Source organism: Neodiprion virginianus, chromosome 5, assembly GCF_021901495.1.
Source record: "Neodiprion virginianus isolate iyNeoVirg1 chromosome 5, iyNeoVirg1.1, whole genome shotgun sequence".
Classification (NCBI taxonomy): Eukaryota; Metazoa; Arthropoda; class Insecta; order Hymenoptera; family Diprionidae; genus Neodiprion; species Neodiprion virginianus.
Genome location: NC_060881.1, coordinates 29,057,187 through 29,085,125, shown reverse-complemented (window position 1 = coordinate 29,085,125; position 27,939 = coordinate 29,057,187). Strand labels below are relative to the sequence as shown.

At 41.8% G+C, this 27,939-nt stretch overlaps 1 protein-coding gene across 1 annotated transcript; it reads right to left on the bottom strand.

The window, feature by feature from the left end:
* Positions 1–3: 3 nt before the first annotated feature.
* Positions 4–27,900, bottom strand: LOC124305622 (homeotic protein empty spiracles-like). Its single transcript, XM_046765203.1, has 6 exons — positions 27,790–27,900; positions 17,992–18,646; positions 7,841–7,995; positions 3,391–4,187; positions 2,813–3,268; positions 4–1,943 (listed from the first exon to the last, which is right to left on the bottom strand). Exons 1-5 carry the CDS (start codon positions 27,898–27,900, stop codon positions 3,217–3,219), a joined length of 1,770 nt encoding a protein of 589 aa, XP_046621159.1. The 3' UTR covers positions 4–1,943; positions 2,813–3,216.
* Between the last annotated feature and the right edge of the window lie 39 nt (positions 27,901–27,939).

Sequence of the window (27,939 nt, the reverse complement as noted above, 5' to 3'; positions counted from 1 at the left end):
ACATTTTATTATTCAAATGATGATAATAATTATTTACAGTTCCCAACTTCACTTTTTCATTATTTGCATACAAGTGCGTATGTCGGTTCCATTTTGACGAACTGTCCATTTGTCGTTTCTCTTCGTTCTCAGTTTTCTAATTTGTCTTACGTTTCAACGCAACCCCAGGCTCGTAATCGCAATGATGTGTGAAATCATCGTTATTATTACTATTTTGTAATATAACATATTCTTATATATAGGTACTACATATGCATTTTATCATACACGTACGTATAAGATTATGTACAATGAAATGTTTTATCATATTGATTCGATAATCTCTCTCTCTTACATTATGCGTGTATCGTTGTTAAAAAATGTTCGGTTTTTGTGTCGGTATTCCTTCTGATATCGTACCTACCGTACGCCTGAATTTATCATTGACATTCGTAATCTGTCTATGAATGCACAATGATCGTGTTAATTTTCGTCCAATTAGTGTCTATCCGTGAAAACGCGAAAGATCGAAAGTATGGAATTTCCCATTTTTTTTTTTTTACCAAAGTCGCACAACGTTTTCATTAATTGAACGAAAAAAAAAAGAAAAGAAAAGAAAAGAAAAGAAACAAAAATAGAAGAGAAGAATAGAAAAGGAAGGAAAAAAAATAATAATTCCTGCTAAATTTTCCAAAATAACTCGAAAATCAGTAAGCGAAAGACTACCAACGGTCACGTAGTTACTGAAAAGCTATCAATTTCTATGACAATGAGTGCAAGTTGAATATCAATTTTCGTACAATCAAGATTTCAAAAAATGCATCATTTGTAAAAAAAAATGATCAGCGGTTATCTAAATTCGCATCAAGATGTTTTTAAACTCGCGTCATTCAGGAAGATTTGCAAACGGTGAGAAATTATTATTTTTTTTTTTTTACCTTTTGAAAAAAATATTGTAACAGGGATAAATCCATAATTCGGCTGAAAAATTGTTATAACAACTTAATCTTTGAGGCTGTAGTGCCATATTCTTGGAATATCGAACCACATAAAAAAAAAAAGCAGAAGAAATTGCACAAAAATTATAAAATTTTGATGTATCGCGTTTTCACAGGGTAATATAAACCCTCCTCGTATGTATACGCGACATACCATTAGTTGTTCGTACGTTCAATGAAACTTGATACTTGTTTCAAAATCATCCACGGTGTAAATCCAAATTATTGGATAACTAAATCGTTGACGAGTTGATACGTATTCAAATTCACGGTATACGAATGTTTCGTGACCAAATAATATCGTTAATCTGATAACGATTTTCTCATTGATACTGATACAAATCAAATATTCTTATCCTCTTAGCAGATTTTTTTTGAAATTATACAGGCTATCCTCAGATCGTCGATATTATTGTCGTTAGATTTCGAAAATACCTGCATGATGGCTGTAGGACGGTGAACGAGGTCGCTGGTCCCCGAACACCGTTGTTCAGCATTACAATACAGGTATACGAATTACGACTAGCGATTAGGATGCCAACAATATGCAGATTATAATAGAAGAATGGTGATAATAATAGCAAATTATAATAATACGGATAATAATAGTAGGTATTCTGTGTGGGGAAAAAACGACTAAAATTAAAATAATAATAATAATATTAAGTGGTAAATTATCTAACAACAATTGTAGGACGTGATACATTTGTATTGATTTGAATATGAGGAGTCGCATGGAGCAGTTATGTACATATTGTACATTCATATTTTACTCTCATTTTTGCAATTCACTCGTATTCATTCAATTATACTTTCTCTTTTTACCAATTTTTATCCTGACAAACTTATAAAAAATTTATTATCTACAAGTCGGTAGGTGGGTTCGATTGTTAGATAATAAGTATTAACAGTGTCGGCAAGATTCTGTAACTGGCTGAAAGTCTTGATATTGGTATTCCTAGCGTCCTGACGTAATTTTTCCGGTTATAGAAATAAAAAAAAAAAAAAAACAAAAGAAAAAGGAATAATATTGATAATAGATACGACAATGTAATGATGATAGTAATGTTCGTTATCTAACTCTTAATGATATCCCAGTTAATACACTCATAATTTTACAGCAATCATTAACGTATATAGTTATGATAAAGTTGTTAATAAATACACAATATTGTAACAAAAATTGTAAAATTTTCGTACAACTGCATCGGGATCAGGAATAGGTTTCGCGCGTCAACACTACGATCGTCTAATTTCATTTGGTAATTCGTAAAGCACACAGCGCCACTCTGATCGCAGCAAAGAAAAAGAAATAATTATAGGTGCTTGTGGAAGCCGGCAATAAAAAAAATTGATAAAAAAAAAAAAAAAAGAAAAAAAAAAACCAAAACGCCATTAAGACTGTCGGAATTTATGGAAGCAGATGATCGCGGCCAGCGCTCATAATGGAATCATTAAAAAACACTCGGTCAATCACGTAGAAACGCGTATCCTACGCAGGGTTATTAATGGTAAAATTGTAAAACACTGCTGCCGCATCAGCTGATATAAGATACGATAATTCGCGTGGAACTTTTCTTTTTTTCGTTGCATACTCTACTCTTCACCGGTACGCGTTGACGCGAAATAAACTAGATCGTGGAGCAGAGTGGCGAAGTGTTTGTGATTAGTGTATATCGAATATGAAAATGAGGTGAAACAAAGTAGTGAAAAATTGATAATTGAACCAACAAAAAAAAAAAAAAAAAACAACAAAAAACCAAAAAAGCAACATGAGTAAAAATAACACTAGAGTCAATCTTCTGGCGAAATGTTTTTCTTATACAACTACTTACTGCTAATGTAAGTAAAATAACGTTGCGGCGAAGAATGCGGGGCGTAGGAGGATTGCAGTGACGAGAGGGTTAAAAGAGCGCAACTCGAAAAAGGCTTTTAAAGAATATCGGAAGTAATGATGAGAAAAAGAAAGAAAGAAACAAAGAAAGAAAACAAATGAGAAGTAAAACGTCACTTGTCGGTCAATTATGCGACGTACCGCCGTTTTTGCGAAATTATTGCGTGACATTGAAAAGAAAAGTAGGCCGAAACTCGAGCGAAGAGTAGTAAACGAAAATAAGAGGACCGCGCGTTTCTCAATTCTTTCTGCAATCCTCCCCTCCCACCATTTTCGACATCTTCGTCCAGTTCCGCCAGGCGTTTATCTTTCGTCCACGATCCCTTTTACGACTCTAACGAATATTTACTGATTATGTTCATTTAAATCGGGGTCAAGTTCACCGGGATAGGTTATCCTGAAAGCAAATTCACAGTTAGCACAGGGTTTTAAAATATTGCGGTGTAAAGTCGTACAAGAATTTGCACGACCGATCGGCGTAATGTTATAAAAAAAAAAAAGAATAAAGTCAATGCTTACTTCTCGTCATCCAAAATATAATCGGTTGGGGCCTGCTGCTGTGCCTGTCCGTTGTGCTGCGCGGTCCCCGGAGGTGGTGGGTTCGGATGAGGCCCGTTACCACCGACCGGTGGCATGGCACCTTGGACAGGCGGCATGGCTCCCGGTGCTGGCAACATGTTGTGGTGGTACTGGGGGTGGTGGTAATTGTTTTGAGGGTTGTGATGCATTTGCGATATCTGCGAGATCTGAGATATTTGCGAGATCTGAGATAATTGGGTCTGGTGGTAATATTCGGATGGCACGTAGCTGTTTTGATAACCGTTGTAACCGTTCTGGCTAGCGTAACATTGTGCGGGATTGATGGGTCCAGCCGAAGCGGAACTCCATGGGAATCCGTAATCACCGTGGTGCATTTGGTTCATTTGAGGTGGATAAGACGACGGTGGCAATTGGCTAGAGCCAGGCGTCAACGGTGGCGATGGTGTCGTCAAAACGCTGCTGGCCCCGCTTCCTCCGGTCGGCGTCGTTCCAAGTCTTGGATACATCAGGTTATGTGCGGCAAGCAGCGGTGAATTCGATGACGGCGGAACTTTGCCGCCGGGCGGTGATCCGCCCGATGATCTCCGACTCGATCGGGATGTCTTGTTGTTACCCGCGTTCTGCGAAGCGTTCGATTGCTGTTGATTTCTAGGCGATACTTTTGGCGGTGTTGTTTGTTGCTGTTGTTGCTGTTGCTGCTGCTGCTGCTGCTGCTGCTGTTGCTGTTGCTGTTGTAGCTGCTGCCTGCACTTGGCTCTACGGTTCTTGAACCAAACCTGAAAAACAGAAATTTTCACCGATGTTAAAGGGCGGTGATGTGATATTTACGCAGGTTCGGTTCAACTTTAGACGTCCCTCGAATGTCCGGGCCACACGGGAAAAGTGGAAGTATTTTGGAGTGCTTGACAAAAATGGAAACACTCGTTGGGGTGTTGAGAGGTACTCTGATAAACTTTTGTTCATTGTTGATTGGAATTTTTGCAAGTAACGGGAGTAGCAGGAAATTTTATCCAGGACTTATTCTTTCAAGGCTACTCTTGGGTTCAACGAGACACTGGAGGTGAACGTGAATCAAAACATGAATAACGAGTTCGCGTATACCGGTTAAAATTTCGGTAGACGTATCGGTTTCAATTGTATCGTCATTCGTGTACGTGTGAGTATTTTTACGAACGAGTATATATCTCCCACCCGTGTAGGTACTGTAACGATATTTATAACAGACCGGGTGAAGAGAAAGAGCCCCGCCAGATTCCCGAGGGATCGGTTCGCGGTCTCGGTCTTACAGGCGGGAGCGTTAATCGAGGCAATGAAAAAGTAATCGGGTCCGGGCGGGCGTAACATTTCATTAAATCTCAACAATAACAAGTTCTGGATATGGGATGAGGTATAAGGTACACGTTGCGCGTGGGGCGATTCTCGGGCTGCTTGCTCGCCCCTCGGGAGGCGAAGCCGAGCGCTGGGAACGGAACGGAACGGAACGGAATGGAACGGAAAGGAACCGAACCGAACCGAACGGAATGGAATGGAATGGAATGGTAGGGGAGGAGGGATCTGCGCACCCTCGAGGGGACGGGGCACCATAGATGTGGCCGACTGTAACAACAAACACGAAAGAGAAGGCAGACTAAGGCTGAAGGCTGAAAGCCGACGGCGAATGTCGGTGGTAGGCTCGATTCCCCCTGGAAGGCCGCAACCCTCGTTGCGCCCGAGCACGCCTCGGTAATCCCCGCACAATGTGGCCAGGGGTCTCCCTCTACCGCGGCCCCATGAATCTCTGTATTAACCATACATGCGGAAACAGCGCTTGCTTCACGTACACCCGAACCCCGTATATGTATACCTGTCCGTTTTCACGTCGAAACTGTACCCATCGCGCCCCTTCGCTCAACGATTCGATTCTTCAACGGCAAATCCTACTGTTGCAGTTGCAGTTGCAGTTGCAGTTGCTGCAGCTCCTCCGCGTTTAGTTATCGCCTTTTTATTTTTGTGAAAAAATTTTTTTTTCTTTTTGCATTCCGCTTATAATCTTACGGACACAGCTGTATAACACCGAAGAAAAAAATGTCTCCAGCTAATGAGTATCGTACAAGTTTCAATGTCGCAATATGTACCCATGGATACTTTTGTCTTTCACAGAAATTGAAAATAAATACGACTCTGAGTAACACGTTCGATGTTAGGATTGTTGAAAAAATGTAAAAATTATCCTCGAGTCTGTAGGTACAGATGAGACGTAACGATTGAGTCGAAATTGCTTTACTGGTTAATAAAAAAATCGCATCGTATCGCACAAATACCGTGGATTAACGAGGACATATACATATATACATGGTGAGCGTTTGCGCACGGATGTCAGAGCCGTAGGAACCGCAAAAGATCGAAAAAGAGAGGTGAGAGTGGAGCCATTAGCACCCCGTTTGCCCCCCGTGTTTACCCAGTGACACCCCTAGTTCAAATTGAAAGGCATATCCGGGGTCCCGTTCGATCGTCGCTTGTATGGGGTGTCGAGGCCCCTGCGGGGCCTTGGCATCATCGGGAAGCTGTGTTTGCACGCTGAGGTGCAAATTGCACCACCATCTGGTTTACATCCAGCAAAACGATTCGTGTCCAACGTGTAACAACCAACCGCTTGCCTCGTGTGTATCCGTACCAAACAGAACGAAAAGGACGGTGCAGAAATTTTCACTCGCGTAAATTATTTCAGCTGGCGGTATCGATCTTGGATGTTTTATTTCATTAGCATAACGACGCTTACGCCTTCTCTTTCCTCCAATTCGAAATACACTTTTCTCAAAAACACGCCCACGTAATCTGATTTCATAGATATCTATCTCTCTCTCTCTGCCTTTGAACGTTTTACTCTGGATTGAGTGAACTGGATTTCGTGTTACTTGGAAAAAAAAAAAAAATAAATAAATGAATAATAAAAATATACTCGTTTCTTTTTAAAAAAAATTTCAAAGCCACAGACAACTAATAATCATTAATGAAAATTATCCCCGTCAACGAGGAATCTACGGTTAAGATCGATGTATAAATATCGAAATGGATTTGAAAACGTGATGCGTTCGATTGTTAATCTCAATGGATGAATACTTTTAGTTACATTCGTTCAAGCATGTCGCGCGGTGCAGCTGCTTCGTTCTCGCGTTGTGCCGACGGGAACACAGCCGTGATCGTAATCTGGAAGCGAAATCATTTCTGCCTAACAGAGATGAGAGGCGAGGTAGATTCGCCGAATGTATAACGCACGCGCCTACTTATTTTTATACCTTAAACACCGTACAATCGTACAGTGATTCGCGGGAGAGAAATCTGCGTTTTTTTTCATATGCAATTGGAATGCCGAGATCAGCGCTGGGCTGAAATGAACGGCTCGTGCGTGTGTATTTATACACAGTTAAAAACGATGGTGAACTTACTACACATTTAATGTACAAAAGAATGGTCAATTTACGAAATCGGGTTAAAAATTTACAAAATTACTATGTATTTGTGTTGAATTTAGAATGAAGATTATTGATTTTGATAGATGAAATTTTGATACACCGTTATGCCCGCGTGAAAATATACATATATATATATATATATAGTGTACGAAAATAAAGATGCAACGTGCGGTGAATTGGGGATCGGTAATAAAAACGGTGATGATGGGAGGTTCGATATATCACAGTAAAAATGTGTCGTGGTCGAAGAAGAATGTGTGCGAGTAAATATGTGTAGTGGCTCCACGCTGGGGTATGGATTTATTTTCAGGGCTGTGTGTCACCGTGGAGTAACCGCGACAATGGCATCGTAGCAAACTAGCAGCAGTGTGACAATGACATTGACAAAGGCGGTTTGGCGGCGGGGTGTGTATGACGCCCGCTTCGCCATCATCGTCGTTGTCGTCGTGTAAATACCTTAAATCTCGGTAAACGTTGCGGAAGCACGAAGCGTCGCGATGCTCGGCGCCGTCGAAGAGCGTCATCGTATGTACGTGTGTGTATATAAAAACAACATATGTGTAGGTGTCGAGTATACAGAGAAGCTACGTTTCACGCGGGCAGATATAGCGAATACCGATATGAATCTGTGCACCAGAGTATGAAATTAGTATTGTTGAATATTATTTTTTTACACACAAGCTGTGTCGAAAGAATGAAATTTTTCACATCTATTCGTCGGTCGGATCAGTTTTATGTCGGGTGATCGAACGCAGTCGATGTGAAATGAAATTAGTGTATTCTGACCTGTTTCGAACAGTATCGGGTAGCGGAAGATGCGAATGCACTTAGAGGACCCCAATAAAAATGGTCTCCAAACTCGGCATTTTGGTCAATGATCGCGTAGCTTATGATCAACAATTATTATTAGTTATGTATTTTTATGGGAATTGCTAGACGGTTAGAAGATCAATAATGATTGTCAAAAGTTTAATTACCTGGACTCTCGATTCAGGCAGGCTGATCTTCAGTGCGACTTCTTCGCGCATAAATATATCCGGGTATCTCGTTTTGATGAACAGAGCTTCCAGGACATCTAGCTGTGCCCTCGTAAAGGTCGTTCTTTCCCGGCGCTGCTTGCGTTGATTCATTCCTGAAAGATGAGGAAAACATATATACGGTTAAAAGTTGCCGTCAATGTTGTTCAACGGCATTGGTCCTCGTGCACCAAGCAAAAACAAGGCAAGTTAATTGGTTTTGAATTAGCTTTCAACAAGGGCCGCATGGTCCCAAGGTCATAGAAATCAAGCTCGGTAGGTGTGATCGACACAAGATGAGATACCGCCGGTACTGTATAGCCACGAGTTCTTATCTATAGCGTGAACGTCAGAGAAAAGACGGAGACGAGGACATCGTGGCATCCAAGCAGCAGAGTACGGTGCTCGGTAATATTTTATGTTGGAAACGCGACACGGTCCTCCGGACATCGTCGGCAACGAGTGGTTTTCAGGAGAGCAGGATGGCCGGGTCGGGTGGCAGTTGGATGGCAAAGAGCCCCGTATAAGGGTGGCAGGAGGGACGGCAGGGAGGTGAAATGGGGGAGGCTGGTTCGGGAGCGTTGCGAGTCCGCGATAGCGTAATTTTGAGCAGCCCTCCTCTCGTGCCATCAAGCCTCGCTTGGCTCGTTTCAGGACCAACGTAATCCGCTTACCCGGGAGAGGAAGAGAGGGGTGGATAGGGTGGGAGGGGGGGGGGGGGGGTAGAGGGAAGAGCGAGAGAGGGCGAGGGACGATGGAAGAGGGGGGAAAAGGGACGACGCCTGGAATACCATACACAACCATCATCCGCAGTGCACAGAGAAAGCGTCGCGACGCGACGCGATACGAGAACTGAACCGATCCGCTTTCAGATGTCTTTCGTTGCAACAATGCAGAAGCGCCGTCAAGTGTGCAATAAAAAAAAAAAAAAAACGTAGAAAAACGAATGACCGGATAGCGAGAAGAGAAGAATCAACTCGCGATCGTGTCCGCGATTGCTCGACCGATGCAAACTGCCAAGATGCTACTTGAAGGAACTTTGAAACTGTTTTGGCGAATGTGTTTGAAACATACACGCAGAGAGATATGTGACATGTATAGTCGAAACGAGCGAATACTGTCCTCTAGCTAATCCGTGTAATCTTGTTTGTTTCGAGATATGTATATTAGACGGCTTAGTTAAAACTGCAAATTTATGGGACTTGATCGAGTAATGGAACGCTGTAGCGAAATACGAATCGACTTTATGGTTCGCGGGATACTACCAAGAGAAACAAGACTGTTGCGTTGTATTACAAGCGACTTCCAAGCTAATACAACGTTCCCAGTATATGACTGATGAATTTTCAAGAACCTATACTGGAATCGCTGCTTACGGAGCGTAATAACTCCGATTTGGTTTATTAGTAGTTGGTCCTTTCACAGTCGGTTGAACTTCTCCTGGAACTTAACGACGACGATGTGAATGAAGGAGGAAGAAGGCAGCTTCTGTTATATTTCTATAACCGGCTCGCTACCATTAGAACGCAAAAATGTTTTTGAATATATTCGTTTTCAACCGCGAAGCATAATTAGGGATATTATTTTTTTTTTTTTTCGGAACAAAGCGCGGCAGCTACCGAGAGAGCTTCTTACATACTGTACAACCACATGTGTTCCAGGATGAAGGAATATACGCTGTATAATGCACGCATGTATCTTCGGAGGGAGGGCTTTAACGCCGACCGGAGAGTCAGATAGCCGAGTCGAATCGACGTCTCTGGTAGCGGCCATGTTGCTGATGCTACCGTCGGTGTTGATGGTGTAGCCCCATGACTGGCTCCTCGTTTACGCCCGAGGTTTCGAGGCGAGCTGACGGGAGTGAACTCTAGGTTTTGTGGTTAGGCTGACTGGTGCCTAGCCGGCAGAGGAGTGGCGGAGATACTCGACAGCCATAAGGTGGAGATGTCATCTCGGGCCTCCTTTTCGGGATCGGACGACAATCGCCGCTTGCGCCTAACGAACTGGTCGAGTAACCTTCGCGGCATGATCGCCCCCGATAACTCCTCAACGATCCTCTCGAAAGTCCCAGATATAACAGACCCAAAGAGAGAGAGAGAGAGAGAGAGGGTAAAGAAGGACTGGAGGAGCGAAGGCGAGACGAACGGGTACATTTATCTCCTAGGATCTCGAAAAAAAAAGGACAAGGAAGAGAGAGAAAGAGGAGCGTCGCGTTGATGTACGTTGCCACACGCGAGTCCCTCTTTACGGATACCTACATGCGTGACTCTACCGAGGTCTACCACCCGTGTGTTCAAACTCCGTACATGTGTCGGTATTATTCGAGGAAGAAACGCGGCACGGAGAAGGTACGAAGGTAAAGCACGGCGCGGGCGCCGCGTCATTGATCTACGATCCAACCACCGGGTTCCTGCTGCTGTTACTGCTACTGCACCTTCCTGTTTTCATCTCTCTCTCTCTCTCTCTCTCTCTCTCTCTCTTGATTTTCTGGACCTCGTCGACTCGCAGCTCTCTTCATCCTCCGTCCGGTTGATTGCCTACCCGGTGGGCGTAGCGTCGGTGAGCTGTTGCTAACGACGTCTTTGGCAGCTACCGGATTCCCGAGTCGAGGCCGAGCGCCTCCGGCTATCTAATCTATAGCCTAACCTGACCCAACCCAATTTTTTAGAGTGCTAGATATAGGTGTCAGCGAATGCGGACTTGGGAATCCAACGATGCATTGCAAAATCGCGATTTCAACGCGTTGGTGAAAACCGTGGTTTCATGATATGGTTCGCCGTTTGAACGTAAGACAGGCGTATTTTTCATTCAACCGATAACATGCTTTAAAAAATTTTGATTCGTTGATGGAAGTCAGAGGTTGGTTGAGGATGCTAATGGACCTTCGAGTTCTTCAAAATCACTTTAAACACTATTTGGCAGTACTATCATGAATTTCGCAACCATTCCTACGGTCGGTTCGCAAACAGCGCCCTGTGTGTAGTTCGGTTTGAACCTGACTGTCACATCATTGGCTTAATCGCTTTTAAGGGTCTTACGGAAGGAACGTATAACTGGAGTGATTACGGGTACCTAATAGTCGCTTCTGCTGTTCCACTATCTCAGCGACTCGACACGCCATCCATACCCTGCATACCCAACTCAATCCAATAAATATATTTATACCGTGCGGGCGATAAGTGGAGGAGGGTGTCCTCATCTAATCATTGCACGGGTTGGTAGGCACCAGCCGTGAAGTACAGCAAGGTCTTCTCTTCACCCCGTGCAGCCACGCAGCCCCGCTAAGCAGCCGTAATGGGTCGGCAAACACCCGCCGGGACGCCAAGTATCATTCGATTTATTATCTCGGCTCTTGGGGTTACCGACGCTATACGGTGACGCCACTCCCGACTTTCACGGTTATATATCCACCCTCGCATCGCCCTTGTACGTTACACTTATATCTATATCGATATACCTACTACCGCCAAATTTGCGCACTGGGTACAGGGACCATGTCGCAAGAAATTGAGATGTGTTCATCTCGAGCTATTGTTGTCACGGACGTTATCCAGCAGATTTGGAAATATAAACAAGCCGTTGGAATTTTTCTAGGCTTCTCAGATGCGGGCGTAAACACTTGGTGGGTGTAACTACATCTTTGAACGACAATTTTGAAGATAAAATTGAGCAATGGACTACTTTGTAAAAAATATAAATATTCAAATTTGACATTTAATTTTTATCCAAGTCCAACGTCTACTGAATTCTTGATATTCCGGAATATACAATATGCAATTTTTCACTTATTGATTGACGTCCGAACCAGCGGGAATATGGATTTTCACTCCACCTCAATTCGACGGTGAAAAACAGCCAGTGAATTTTATGGTTGATTTTTTTTTTCGTGACTCTCCGTGATTTGAGGGGCTGAGCTTTGAGCGGAGGAGAAATCGGACGGTGGTGCGGAGTTTCGCTAATGGCAAATTCGTTTTTTCGTTTATTGGATTTCACGGCGCCATGGCTCACCCCCTGAGCCCCGTGGACCCCGCGCCCCGGAGCCATGCAGAAGTTAATGGGCGGCTAACGCAATTCTTTAACGATGACACTCCGGCTGTACATCGGCAGGAAATACACCAACTTGCTCCACTCACTCTACGCTACAACCCTCGTTCTACGGGAGAGGGTTGCGAAACGGTGGTGGGAGGAAAAGCTTATGATCAAACGAGCCGTGTAACTTACGGTAAGCATGTATTATATAAAGTGACGGAAATAAATTACCGGACGGTGTATTAGACGTCAACCGTCACCATATACGTGTTTCCCATCTTGTATCTTAAACGCTTTGAACGTTGTTTTTTTTCTACAAAAAATCGACCTAATTTTCTAACAATTTTTATTGTATTTGTTTTGTATTCTTATCAGTTCCCTGATTAGCAATCCTTGTGGAAGTGATCGAGGCACTGCCAATTAAAATTCAACCAAAGCTATCCGAGCTGATCGATCAGCCATAATGAGTTTTGGAAAGCCTGGAACGTCACTCGCGTCATGCAACGTGACGCGGGTCGGCACCTATCACCTCCATTAGTTGAACTAAACCAAAAGTTTCGCGTCCGCGCAGCTACGCACGGATCCAAGAATAAAATGAATCCTTGCCACAGCACGGGCTGCTTGATTATTCATAGAATTTTAGTTGTTGGCGGTGACGATGATGACCAAGATGTAAGCAGGGCGTGCAGAGAAGAACGCGGCGAGGCTTCCGGGTGTCGAGAGTGTCGAGCTCGAAGCGCACGGGGCCTTGGGGAATTGAAAATTAATTAAAAGCTAAAATGTGCATAGGCGAGAAAAGTGGTTCGGGTTTGGCGACGGGGCGTGGAGGGAAAAGGGAGAGGCGAGATAAAGATTATGATGCCTGAAGCGCAAGCGTGGGACGATAGCACGTGCCGCTTTCCATGGACGCCGTGGCGAAAAAGGAGAGGGAAAACCGAAGCGAAGAGAAAGAAGAGACCCGTCAACGCTTCGAGAGGCCATCAGCTATGAAAACATTTGACCAACTCCGTCTCCGTCGCCCACGTTCCATCCACAGGCCGCAGGAAACAAAAAGGAAATAAGAAGAAACTCTTCGCCCCTTTTCTACCCCTGCATCAGACTCTGGATAATTATATGCCTCGAGAGGAAATCCGACGAGAAACTGCACCATTAACATTCGGTGACCTGGATTCGAAATGGCAATGAGACTCTATCGGCTTAAATCGATGTGTGCAGTTCTTCACCCTCGTGTTTGGTTATGCAAATGATTAGGAATGATAGTGATCCAAATTGAAAGCGATCCAGTGTGATTTCCGATGATTCTTCTTTGATTTTACTAATAATGGATAACGGTGATCGATGATCTCAACAAGTGAAAAGTTTTCTTACAATCTTCTTGACAATCTCGCGAGAAATTTGCAACAGGTCAAACCCTGACCACCAAATATCGTGAGCAAATCTTGGGAGAATCTCTGATTCGTCTATCGGGTCCCTATGTGCAGAGGTGACGGAAGGCCGGCAAGCATGAAAGTCGAGGCTTGACAGAAACCCATAGCTATGCACGAGCATAGCACGAACCCTAATCGGCTCACCGTCGTCAAGTTACCGGAGTAGGCATATTCGAAAAGTGGGTTCAGGACTCTGCAAAACCCCGGAATTCCGACTCCTCTGAGGAGGATATCCGGCGTCTCTGAACCCGACTATTCACTCAACGCAGAGTGTTTATCCTGCAATTAGCTCGCGAGACTTCGCACTCGATTTTCCTTCCTCGTCGTTCTCGTCTTCGACGCCTCGGGCCCTGTTGGGCCCCAATCGCGGTTCCGCGGTCAACTATCATGGTCGCGTGCCGCCGCACGTGGCCGCCAACTTGACGCCTAATTGAGTGATTGGAACGCGCTTGATCTGACGGGGTTATATCGGGCATTGTAGCAGTGCAGGCTTATCTCCACGGTGCAGAAAAGAATCACCCCTCGCCCGGGACAGAGTGTGCACGCCGGAAATTCGCCCCCGAGAAGAGGGGAGAACTCGAAACTTTCAATCAGCTTTTACTTCCCTGTAGCAACGTTGTATTGTTCTCGTTGTTCAATTGATCATGGCATACATGAAGATACACTCTCGTTTTTATTTGTCTCTTCGCTTTGGTGAGATGAAATCAATGGAATTCGTTTTCGGCTGAGTCCAATGCTAGATTTGGAATTGTACCGTCATCACTCAGTTGGACTCGATTGTCCGCAAAGCAAATTTACAGATTCAGTTTTGAAATTTTCATGGCCTGTATTATCCAAGATAAAAAAAAAACCTCCCACGTTTGGTCCGATCGAACTTCCGGTTAATTATTACGTTTTTCGGATCATTTTTGCCACTTCCATCCAAGTTTTATCCACATTTGATTACTTCAATTCGAGCACTTTGGTATATTGCAAAAAAAAATTGGAAATTCTTCTAACCATCAGCAGTTTTGCATTCCTTGAATCGTCCAAATCCATTTTGCGTCTAACTTATATATTTATATTATACTATATTTCGTTGCACGGTTGAGTGGCAATTCCATGAAACAACAAACACGAGGTGTGCACGTCGAGAAGAGGGGCCCTCGGGGTTGGTTTGTTGGTTGGTTGGTTGGCTGCGGCCTGCATAGGTGTGCGGAATGAAAACTACGCCAACTGCGGGGAATCCCACGGCTATGTGTTCAGCGGCGGTATTCCCCCACGTCCGTCTCGCGGGGACTCCCTCTCGTTCTCAATAAAATAAACATCGCGGGTCCAACGCCTCCGTACAACCTCGCATGACACGGATAGCTGCTCAGAGTGCACGCGCCACTTTCCACCCCCGCCGTTATTATAGGTACCGATCTACATCCTCGATGCTTGTGTACGAATGCTTTCGCTGGCGTCGATGGAATAAGCACGACTTGCCGAGTGTAATTGAGGCCGCGGTCTGATCGGGTAGAATTTTTATTCAATTACGAATATAAGTACGAAGTATACGGAAATGATATTCATTTTTATACAGTCATTTCCTCTTGGAATTCATATTGGAAATTAATCATAAAACAAAAAAAAAAAAAAAATGAGAACTTTTTGATATACGATAAAATGAGCAAAAAATTCTGCCGTATCTGTTTTATACTTTTTGCCGAAAATTTGAAATTGTAGCTTTTGACTAAATTTTGTTTTTCAACAATCTTGAAACGAATCTCTCCCAAGTGTGTATAAAAGTCAACATATTTCAAGTACAAATTAACGCCTGATATGTTTGCTAATTTTTTTCACCCACATGAGCTGTTTAGTATACCGGAATGGAACAAAAATTTATAATTCGAAAGTCAAGCTCGTGTTAGGCGAGAAAACATAAACTGCAGCGGGCAGTCGATACCCAGATGTATAAGGGAATTATTATTTTTCTTCGGGGCAGAAAAAAGAGGTGAAGGTATAACAAAATTTGGCGGTGCAACGTATCGCGAATATAGGTTATGGATTCCGTCCTAGTGTCCGCTCGATTTCTCGCAGCCATGTTTCGGAAAAGAACGTTCGCGGGGCGATATTTGGTCCGCCCCTTTATCTCCCGCAGACGTTGGTTGATACCGCATCTGGAAACGTTGAGGAGAGCGGAAAGAGAGCGCGGAGTCGGTTCTCTCCTCGAGTATTACGGGGGCATAACCGAAGGGGATGGGCAGGGGATTTATGAAGGCGCAACTACGAGGAGCCGAAGAGAGTTTCCATGGGAACGCGGAGGAAGACGCGCGTATAAACGAGAACCAACATCGGCGGTGACGCCGCCCGTATCTCTGTGCGTGTGGGTACAACACAGTCCTCCACCCTGTGCACCCCCTACCTTAGATATACGTGGATGTGGGTGAGAAGGTACGTCGTACATACCCGCCGCCACCCCCGTAAGCGGCTTAACTGGCTCTCCGCGTTCTTCGCTCGCGTCGTCTTCGGAGACCCGCGAGGGTGCTCCGAGTGCTTCGAGTTCTCCGAGTTCCCCGCGTCTCTCTCTTTTCGGGGAGACAAACTGCAGGCAAGAGGAGCGAGCGACGGAGAGAGAGAGAGAGAGAGAGGGAGGACGGTTTATTACCAGTGAGTGGGATGCTCGCGAGGTAAAGTTTTCAACCGTACGAACCTTCGACAATTATTATTCCCTCGTTTTTACACGCGGGGGTGAATTTTTAATTTTCACATCATATTCTCGCTCCGTGAATTGTTTTTTTTTTTGCTCGGTTGGATGATAAAATGATAGAAACTCGGTTGTACGGATAACGAGAGAAGGAACGCATCAGGTACCGATTTTAACGAGACTTTTGACGGACGAATCTGGTGTAAGAATCTAACGTTGGCAGGCGAGGGTGGTTTACCCCTTAACAGAATCGAATTCTACACGCTTCCTCCAAGTTTCGTTCGGATCGGAGTTTGGCGTCTCATGTGGCTCGAGCCTGGATAACTCTGTCGCTTGCCGGAGGCGCGGGGAGCCGTTAATTTTCACCGATGCTATTCGACGCGACGCGACACGACCCTCGGCATCTACCAAAACAAACGTACGGTAGAATCTGTCGTTAGCACTGCAGTCTAATGGTACCGAGAAGCCCCGGCGCTACCCGGTTATCTACGGCTTCAGTCGATGCATCGATTCGCACGGGGTGATCAATACGGCAGGCAAATAGGCACGGGCGTATTGTGTGTGTGTGTGTGTTTGCATAAGTTGGTGCGATACTCGGAGCATCGTGTGATTTCAATTGGGTTCATAACAATAATGTGACAGCGTGTTGCTGCTGGCTACGCAAATTTCTTTGGATAATACCGAAGAAGATACTTTATCTCACCTATGCTCTGAGCTGAAGTCCTGAAACGCTAATTTAAAGTACATACTCGTCGTCGTTACGATGGACAAAAATACGACCGTCAAGTTTCCGTGTTACTTTTCTCAACTTTACGTAGGTACTTTTCGTACCGTCTACATGTAATTCACGGTTCATCAATCAGACTAAACTTGGCACGTTCCTGACATCTCGATTCAATGAAATAAACTAGGAACACTTGTATGGTCTTGCCTATTTTTTTGTAAGATAAAATAAATAAATAAATAACGCGTTTCGGTTGAAAGGCATAAAACGAGTTTAAAATCTCATTCCGAAAGGGCTAATGAACCTCTATCGTTCTTCACTCCGAAGATGTTTTACTCGCTTTTGTAGTAGTTGTACAACAAAAGAGATCAAGCAATGTAATCGCTGTTTAGAAAAGCGTTCACGTACCTACAATATACGTGTTAGTGACGGAATTAATTTCCAGATATATTACCGGAGGCAAAATTATCATAATCGTACGAAAATTTGTACACGCATATGAATTTACACGTTTTGCAGGTATTCATCAAAAATTTGACTATTCAATTTCTAAAAGTTGTTGAAATTTTTGAACAGAATAACATTTTTCATACGGGCCTGATTATTCTTCTGTAAAAGTATGCATGATTTTTTGGTGATCCGTAATTTGCTTGGTTCAGTGATTCTTCGATGCATTCATTTTCAGTGTGACTTTGACCAATGGCCTGACAAACTAGGTGCACGGTCAAGAAGTAAATTTCAAGTGTTCCTAGCAAATTTCGGAATAAACAATTTGAAAATCCATCATATTTTTCGTCTGCCTCTCGATTTTCATCAACTACATCGAGTTCTCTTCCCTCTAATCGAGTTAAAAATGACGAACAGCCGGTTTAAACCACAAGTACCTAATAGTTGAAGAATGTACACATCGCATTGGACACCATATTTCCTAGTATTTGGAAAAACAACAGCAAGTTTCGTCGAATCTTTTCGGCGTTTCAAGATATCAACGACATCACGCGATTCCCGATAATTCCCTTCGATTTCCTACGATTTCACCTTCCAAGATATTCGGTAATTAAAGCCAACCGGAGACGATTTGTCAGACCAACAGATCTCGAACCAACAACATGTCAGTCTATTTCCACAAAGCGTTTCGTTCTTCCAAAAAATCTTCAATCGACATAAACAAATATTTACTTCACCGTCCGTGACGACACATTTGGTCGATTTTAACAATATTCTTTCCCTCGCAATCATTGTATAAAAATGCGGATTGACTCACCTTGCGGGAACGCGGTAGCAACCAGTCCGTGATCCAGTGGGTGAGGATGACCGTGACCGTGAGGATGTGCGTGCGGTATTTGGTGCTGATGTTGATGCTGGTGTGGGTGTGGGTGTGGGTGGGGGTGTTGGTGTTGATGGGGGTGGGGGTGGGGATGCGGATGCGGATGGGAATGAGAATGGGGAAGGGAGTGTACGTGGGGCAGAGAATGTGGATGAGGCCCAAGCGTGAAGGGGTGCGGAGGAGCTTGATGCGGAGGACCGGCCATACCTGGGTGGCTATGGGGGTGATATTGAGGGCTTCCGTTGGGGGCGCAAGACGCCCCCGCCGCCTTCAAATATCCCGCCATATAGCCAGCCAGGCACGCCAGGTCCCCCGCCACCGCTGCGGCTCCCTTGTTGCGACGTTCCTCGTTGTTGTTTCTTATCGGCGGCTTATGATTGCGATCTATGACGGCGTCTTTTCGCGGTTCGTTCGGCCACCACCCGTTGGCGCGGTCTTTGTCGCCGTAGTTTTGACGCTGCCGATTCGGGTTCTCCTCACCCTGACGTTGAGGTTCTGTCCCGTCTCCGCAGGTTTCTTCGCCCTCGGCGTCCTCCTCCTCCTCGTCGTCGCCGGCCCCCTTGCCCGGGCAATAAGGCCCGTAGCTATCCACCTTCGTCGAGAAATATTGCAGTTTTAAACGGGGTTGACAGAAATTTTTTTTTTTTTGATTTCATTCAGCTTATCGATGTAACAACGGTGTTAATATACAGATATATATATATATATCATTGGATTTAGGAGAAAATTTTGCACTGAGAAAAATTTCATTTGTTTTAGTAGCTAGAAAAATTGAGTAAAACAGGTATCGTTGAAAATACCGTTCGAATATACTTGGAATTACGAAAAACGAGGTACGCCTAACCATTTTGCGCTATTGTCGATCCTTTCTTGCTAATTGCAACGCAAAATCAGTTTCTGACGTTTACTCTACTTTTTTAGTCAAACAAAGCTTTAACGTCAATTTATTGTTGCACGAGCGTTAAATTTTCGCAACAGTTGCCAGAAAATATAGGTAACAGCGATCGTAATGAGAAAGTTTTCATTTTTATTTTTATTTTTTTGTTAATGCAAGGCTAAATCTGATTTTTTTGGATTACTAGATTTTTTTTTCACCCAATTAAGGCCTTGACATCAGTTTATTGTTGCATCGACTGTTTCGACTCATTACAGAAAGTAAACATATATACATGTATATAACCAGTTGATGCAACAACAAACTGATGTCACGGTCATAGTTGAGTAAAAAAAAAATCAGATTTATTCTTGCATTAGAAGAAAGAAAAAAAAATTCCATGTATATAAAAAATACATATGTATATATATTAGACTGGGCCAAAAAAATTGACTATTTTTTTTTTTGAAAAATATATTGAGAATATCATTCAGTATGGCAAAAAAAAAATTTCATGAAATTTTAAGCCCTTAATATTAACTTTAAGAGGTCTATCATCGTTATTTTTGATTTTTAGTAATAATTTGATGTTTTACGTCAGAACTGTTGAAATATTGAAGTGAAAAAATTTATGTTCACTTATCCCTTTATAAAATTAAATTCCCTACAAAAAAGGTCTGATTACAGATTTTTGTCAGACAAGCCGTTTCCGAGTAATTAAGCTTAATAAATTGATATAATTTCTCGATTAATTTCTCGATTAATTCTCGATTAATTCTCGAGAAATTATAGCAATTTATTAAGCTTAATTACTCGGAAACGGCTTGTCTGACAAAAATCTATAATCAGACCTTTTTTGTAGGGAATTTAATTTTATAAAGGGATAAGTGAACATAAATTTTTTCATTTCAATATTTCGACAGTTCTGACGTAAAACATCAAATTATTACTAAAAATCAAAAATAACGATGATAGACCTCTTAAAGTTAATATTAAGGGCTTAAAATTTCATGAAATTTTTTTTTTGCCATACTGAATGATATTCTCAATATATTTTTCAAAAAAAAAAATAGTCAATTTTTTTGGCCCAGTCTAATATATATATATATATATACATACATAAACAATAATATATATATATATATACATATATATATATATAATCCTGAACTAAAAATGCATCAATGAATATAATTCTGCAGGGGACGAAGTTTCACATCTGAATGTACGGAATTGAACGAGACCGATTTTTTTAAACTGTAAAAGAAACGTATTAAAAAATGTATGTACCCCGTATTGAAGATATTTATACCTGCATAAGGGGATCGCGGAAACATTTCCGACAGTCCAATTTGTCTGTGATTTTCAGCGCGAATTTGTTTTATACTCGATTGAAAAAGAAAAAAAAAATTTCCATGACCTGGTGCACCTTGAACGTAACATTTCACTGATTCAATTATACTGCAGTTGAATAATTTTTTTTTAAATATATTACTGGTGAAATAACTGGGATTTGAATAACTTTGTCTCTTGCAGCTTGAGCCGGAAGATAATAAAACACGATTGTCACGGACTGCAGACCTCATCGCGGATCGAAATCTATTTGAAATCTGACGTGAGTATTCAACAATCGTAATATTTTTTTTATTGAAACCAACATTACGATTTCTCTTGTACATATTATTATATTTGTGAAAGCGCAAGAAATTTTTTTTCTCGACTGGAATATTCGTAAGTCTTGCTAAAATTAAGGATTTAGGCTCTTTTTGGGCGAATCAAATTCATTTCACTGTTTCTATAGTTTAATTTCTAAAGAGATAGATCGATTTGATCGAATGAACAGGATCGGTCGAGTCGCTAAGAATACAATCGATTCTATTCATTAGTTTAATTGTTATTATTATTATTATTATTATTTTTTCAATGGAATTCAATTATAACTCTAATGAATATTTCAAAAACACATCTTACAATGAAAATCAATAAAGTTTTGATTAAAATCAAGCACTTTTTGCACAGCATGCTGAGAGTAATTTGACAGAGATTAATGTAACATTTAATTTTTCCAAACAAAAAATGGCGTATATTCAGGAGGCGAAAAAATATTGACCATTTTCGTTTCTGCTAGTTTTTATGATACCGCATATTTTTTTCCTTAAAACTACGTTAAACAACAATACCTTTTTCTTCTCGATGTTTTTTTCAAATATCCATTCTTTCCATTGCATTAGAAACTTAGCCTTGAATATGAAATTTTTCAAATTGATCTCGAGAGTGATTCTGTCCAAACGAAGGCGGCAATTAAAAAATCCCTTTAGGAGTATAATATATATACGGGGTGTTTCGCAAAGAAACGTCCAAGCAAAACCTATGGGGTCGGGAATTTAAGTCATATATTTTTTTTTTCTAAAAGGTTTCGAGTATATATATATATATATATATATATATATATATATATATATATATATATATATATGTACATATATTCAATCAGAATCCTATAAAGAAGGGTTTTTCAATGCTTATAACTGCACGTGAGCATTCGACCAATTAACGTTAAAATTTTCAATTACCTTGTCGGCCGGTCGCTTGTGGTGAATTTATTAACCGTAAGTCCGTCGACGTTAGCAATTATTATTTATGAGCATACAGTCATGACATTCACATTTGGATACATCGATATTCGTACAGCTAGAACATGATGAAATCGATGGAACGAATTCACGTGCCGCATCGAATTGATTTCGGTTTATTTGTTTGTCGGAAAGGAAAATTGACTGGCGCCAAATGGTTTAGGCGAAGCCGCGGAGAAACACCCGCAGCTTATATACACACACATATATATAAATAAATAATAATTCGTGAGTAAGTTTAAAATCTAGATTAAAAAAAAAAAAAAAAAAAAAAAAAATGCAGGCGCGGCCGGCGATTGCGAAGTTTTTCAGTGAGGTTTTTAACCCTAATCCAACACCCGCGAATCGATACTGTAATTAGTTATGACTTGTCAGCGAATGGTAGACGGATGATGTTTCACCGCAGCGTTAAACTTCAATTTCAATAGGTACATTTACCGTGACAGAGAAGCAGGGCCGGATTTAGAGGTCGAGAGGCTTCGGGGCAACAAAGGAGTGGAGGCCCTCTGGCCCCAAATTATTTTCCAAATAAAGTGGACAATTTTTTTCCGTTGAGCTTTTCAATGAATAATTTGGCTTTTGAAGATTACAATAAAAAGAAACAAAACTCACACTTGCTACTTGTAAAAAAATTTTTACTAGTGTTTATATACTAGTTGGAATTTGAAAATTTTTTTTTCGAAGTCTCAATTGTGGGGGCCCCTCTGTCGTGGAGGCCCCGGGGCTGTAGCCCCGGTTGCCCCCCCCCCCCCTAAATCCGGCCCTGCAGAGAAGGTTCAATTAATTACTTTCCGCAGGACTAGATACGCGGGCAAAACGAATGAGGAACCGCAATAATGTGAATGAATAAATCCGCGGTGAGAAAAATATGGATGAGCCGCGGTTCGGTGTTTTCAGATAAACTTTATCAAATTATTGGCAACATATTATACTTGCAATTTGAAATTTAATTGCTATAGATATGTAGGACGAAAAGTAAAAAAAATACCCAAGTCACGAACGAATGTTTACATACCGTAGCGTGTGAATGCAATTCATATGATTATTGTTCGGATTGTTATTTGTTCATTTAATCTGTTTAATTTTTGACTATACAACCGTTATTGTCGAAACAATGAATTGTTCGGTAGCACTTGGTGAAAATACGATAAAGTGAAGCCTCGGTTATAAGTTTTTCATAAACTATTTTACTCTTGGCAATTTTTGTTTTTTTCTATAAACAACGTGAAAATATTTTAATTGTACGTTTCTCGTTTGTAAGCTTTTCCCGCGTTGTTAAAGTTCGCTTTATCTGTATCGTTCGATTTGACGTTTGGCTTACTTACCGCAAGGTGGCGCGCGCGTCTTCATATGTTTTGTTTACTTTTCTACCGGTGGACGGTTCCACGTGACAAATTTGACACATGACTTGCACAGGTTTTTCTTTGAATTTACTTATTTTTCCTCAAGATATTTCGGTAAAAATCACCAAGAACATTATTGAGCTTCGAGAGAAAACGAAATATGTTTTTGTATAAGGGTGAAAATTCTTTGGCAGAGTTTCGCCGAGGCGAGGCAACGTTGCTGAACAATTGTTCGGCCGTCGGAACGTGAGATTTTGAAGGTAACGCATTCCTGGCAGCTCCCTGCTACCAACGGAAAGGACAATGCGAAATATTACCATTGACTTTCTTTTCTTTTTTTTTTTTTTTTTTTTCTTTCAAAGTAGCCGCGGCTTTTCACGCAAGGTGGAAAAAATTTCTCCCCCACCGAGCAACGAAGAAATTTTCATTACGAGCGTTGTTGTACGATCAAGCGTAATCGATTCGAAAGTGATTATCGTAAATTATGGGATGAAACGTTAGATTTTTATCGAAAATGATGATAATAAAATTAACTCACGGTGCTAGATTATTTTACAACTCGTTGAAAATATATCCCTGGGCATGTCCAGAAAAAGGCACAAAATACACGAAGGTAACACACCATACGATTGGGTCCACTATTCACACAGCACTGTAAAGTAACAATCACTTTTGTTAAATAGTGTCCACTGTAAATCGCGCGATCGCGAACGATATCTCGATGATAAATCAACTCCACGAACGCAGCAACGTCACAGGAGTCCGCAAGGAACTGCACGACTGGAAACTTGTTTCCTAGTCGAGCACCTTGCGCTGTTTGGCCTAAAGCCTAACTAATCTTCACCCCCACTTCTTGGGTCCTAATATGCCTTACGGACCCTTTACCCTGCTGCGGAAGAGGCGCTGGTGGTGGGGATTTGGGCCAGCTTACTGGGGGGTTGTTGATACGAATGGCCGACCCATTCAAAATGTCCAGCCCACTTTCAGAGGTGCCGAAGCGGTCATCGGACAGGACACGAGCCTTCGATCGAATCCTTCCTCGGCAAGTGGACGACGACGATAGTCGGACGGAAGGTGAAAGAGGGAGAGGGAGAGAGAGAGAGATAGGGTGATAGATGAGAGGGCGGAAAAAAGGGCCGAGTCAAGTCTCTGGGGAAAAGAGACGCGTGACGGCTCGTTGTGTAAGCCGGACGCGAAGTCTTTAAAAACGGCTTATACGGGGAACCGAATATCCCGCCTGACGGCACGAGGTGCTAAACGGTTAAACAAACTAGGAATAGACGGGGGTCCATCGGGATACGTCGAGTGCAGGTTGCGGACGAGGAACTGACGGCGCTAAATTCACGTTTAACGGTACCACGCTTCCGACTTCCGAGTCATCTGCGCGAGGATACGTTCCAAGGTCATCCGACGATCCATCTTCCTTTCGGCTGGGATGAAATTGAGCGATTTACTTACCGGAATTCGAATGCGCGTCCCGATGTTCCAATTAAGCGTATCAATTATCGCGTGTTAGGTACGCAACGTCGTAATCGGCGTTGATAATTGAGCCACCCCCCCTCCCCCCATCCTTCTCTCCTTTTCTATCTAGCCACAGGCCGAGAAGCACCCGCTAAAAGGATTCAGGCTTTTCCGGTTTTTAACATCACGCTGCTGCACGCGTGTCCTCCCTATGCGGGGACCAGCTGCATCGGCGATTATTTCTCTTTTATTATCGTACGCGTATTATATACCGATGGCTGTACTAATTGACGTCGAAAGATTAAAAAATCGAAGGGCTGGAATGTCGAATTTTCAAACAAGCGGAAACTCAATTTATGGAATTTCAAAATCTTCAAAGACGAAGTATGAGGCGGTGAAAGAGTAGAAAGGTCACAACTTAGAATGCCGAAACATACACTGAGAAAAATTTCATTTGCTGTAGTAACTAGGAAAATTCAGTAAAGCAGGTATCGTTGAAAAAACTGTTTGAAATATTCGATATAAAAAAAAAAAAAATAATATACCTAGAACTATATTTTTCGATTGTGGTAAAAAATGAAAATAGTTGAGGACTGAACGGTGACCGAAAGTAAAAATTTCTATCATTGTAGAATCGTCAGCATTCCTCTCGATAATATAGAATATTTATATAGATTTTTGATATTGCCGTTCTACGTTTCGACCTTTCCGTATTTCGACTTTGAATACTTTCTATTTTCTGTACTTAAACTTTCCACAACTCTAAATTCTACGAATAAGATTTTCGCGTCCGTGAAAATTCGATACAATTCTGATCCTTCTATCGATCGGTAATTTCAGTTTTTTTTTCACCTTTACCCGTAACTCGAATTATTATCCTCAAAGTCTGCGGAAAAATATTCTTTATAATTCATCTTTGATTGACGAGTCAGTCAGACTTTCTAATCAAAAAAAAATTCGCCATAGGTAGAACAAAAATGGTTAGTCATGTCACGATGATATTTTGAACGCCTTTGATCACATTCAACTGAAAAACACGCTAGGGAAATATATATATACATGTTATTTTTTTTTCACCGATTAAATATAACCGGCAAATAATTGAGAAACTTTTTATCCTCCGTATACGAGGAACGAGAATGTGAGCCGATCGGCTAACTGCATTTAGGATGATTGCACGCGTCTTCAAGATATCTCTGTTTGCTAATCCACAATGACGAATATATGTCGGATTAAGTTCAGAACCAGGTTCAACATTATCTAACCTCCTGTTGGAACCCGGTTCGATTCACGATGGGTGAATTGAATTTTTGTCGAACGTCAAAAGAAACAATCGCGAATGAAACGCGTGCGTTTTTATTTTATTTTTTTTGTTTTTGCCGCGGAATGTTACTTATTGTCGGTGAGAACGAAAGTTCATCTGTAAAGTGGAATTGGAAAAAAAATAAATAAATAAATAAATAAAAAATCGTAAACTTTCAACTTTTGAGATACTGATTTGAGAAAAAACAATTAAGGCTAAAGCAGAGCTCGGAATTTCGAATACCCAAACAGGCTTTCCGCGTCCTTGCGACCTTCGTATCCAAGAACCCACCCCTTTCAACACACGGAGGTCATGAACTAAGTTGATCTTCCGTTTCACAGGTCACAGTGCAAGATTTATTGGTCGAATGAAAACGGTGTTATACCTAGTAGTACGTAGTAATTGTCTGGACAGCATATTGGACGTGGAGGATTGTTCGCATTGTGGAAATGATTTACAAGGCATAAAACTCAAGGTTTACATTGCCGTCTACGAATAATTAGAATGTTAATCGCGTTTATGGCTCTGCCTTTATCCCTCGGCATTGTCCGTCTGTTTACTTTACCGTTTAATGGTAACACCGAGTTCTTCGGGGAAAAACCGACGATCGGGGGTAATCGGCGATATGTTGTTCGGCCGTTTTGCACCACCGCAAATCTCATTGTCGCTTATAGTTTGTTCAAAGGTCTTCAAGGTGTGTGAAATAAAGTTGAGTAGTTACGTAAGTAAGGGGCCGTACTTAAATTACGTAACGGAATTTGAAGAACTTTTCAACCCCTACCCCCCCTGTGTATCAGATCATAACAAAATGTCAACCCCCCCCCCCCCCCCCGTCCGTCCCAAATTGTACGTAATTTTTCGGAATCAAATAACGAAATAGCATAAAATTTTATTAAAATCATTTGTATTTTTCATTATTCTTTTATTTATTAATTATTAATTAATTATTAAGTGTTTTAATTACTGTAAGTTGAGTGATCTAATGCCAAGAGCTACCGCAGCGCGCTAGTTTCAAAATGTTAAAGGTTTGGCTATAACAGAATCTGGCGCGGGAATTCAGTTTGAATTTTTTTATTAATTATCAAAAAATTTTACATTCAATTCAAAAAATTACGTACAAGCATCAAAAGACCCCCTCCCCCGTATCGTAACAAAGTGTAACAATCGAGTCTGACCCCCCCCCCCCTCCCTTACGTTTGTTACGTAATTTAAGTATGGCCCCTAACTACGTAGAAACCGACGTTGCAATTTCCTGTTATACCTGAGCTCTTTTTACTTTCCACCCCTCGGCTAGCTGCGTGTAAATCATACCGCGTATATATATGTAGGTATACAAGTAAGTAAATTGCGACCGAATATAAAGGTTGGATTTTACCACTCTATCGACTATCCCACAGGCTAATATCTACCGAAGGATTTATTTTTGTTTCAATGAAAAGGGTCCCAGGGGAGAACACTTGAATTTAGATAAGTTAGAGAGTACTTTCAGATAATATTACCGTCGAATACGGGAACTTGGAGTAAGTATCGGTCCAAGAAGAATTCCTTTGGTATATAAATTTTACGAGTAACTGAACAATAACTTGCATTCTTCTTGGAACCAGTTCCAATGGGCTAAAGTCGGTATAAACCCCGTGCTTTTCATGTTCATCCCGCAGTGCGATCCGGTTAGTCGAAGGCGTATATATCCTCGGTGGATACATCGTGGTATTCATACGGTCATTACGAACATCGAACAAGCTTCTCGACAATGACGAATTCTTTAATAAACCAGGGTAAGTAGTTTAAACAAAGGTTTCTGACCAAACGCATCAACGTTTCACGATTTTCGAACGAGCTCGATTCTTTCAGGGCTATTTAGGATACAAATCGCTATATTTGTTGCTATATTTTATTGCAACCGTTGCAAAAATTTGACGCTCGTGCAACGATAAATTAACGTTAAAGCCTTGTTTAACTAAAAAAGTAGAGTAAACCTCACAAGCAGATTTTGCGTTTCAATAACCAAAAAAGTATCGACGATAGCGCAAAATGTTTAGGCGTACCTCGTTTTTCGTAATTCCAACAATATTCAAACAGTTTTTTTCAACGATACCTGTTTTACTCAATTTTTCCACTTACCACAACAAATGACATTTTTCTCAGTGCGGTACCAAATCCACCTCCGCTACAATCCCATGCTGTTACATCGACGAAACTTGCATAGCTGTAAGCGGCCTGGATCAGGTACATCGTTACAAATTTTGTGCCTATACCTAACGCGTAAAAAAA

Excerpts from the sequence above, each read along its gene's own strand:
- LOC124305622 (XM_046765203.1), bottom strand. The coding sequence starts at position 27,900 with ATGTACCTGATCCAGGCCGCTTACAGCTATGCAAGTTTCGTCGATGTA. Across the intron at positions 7,996-17,991 it reads TGCTACCGCGTTCCCGCAAG|GAATGAATCAACGCAAGCAG; the intron begins GTGAGTCAATCC and ends CTCATCTTTCAG. Across the intron at positions 4,188-7,840 it reads TGCCTGAATCGAGAGTCCAG|GTTTGGTTCAAGAACCGTAG; the intron begins GTAATTAAACTT and ends TCTGTTTTTCAG.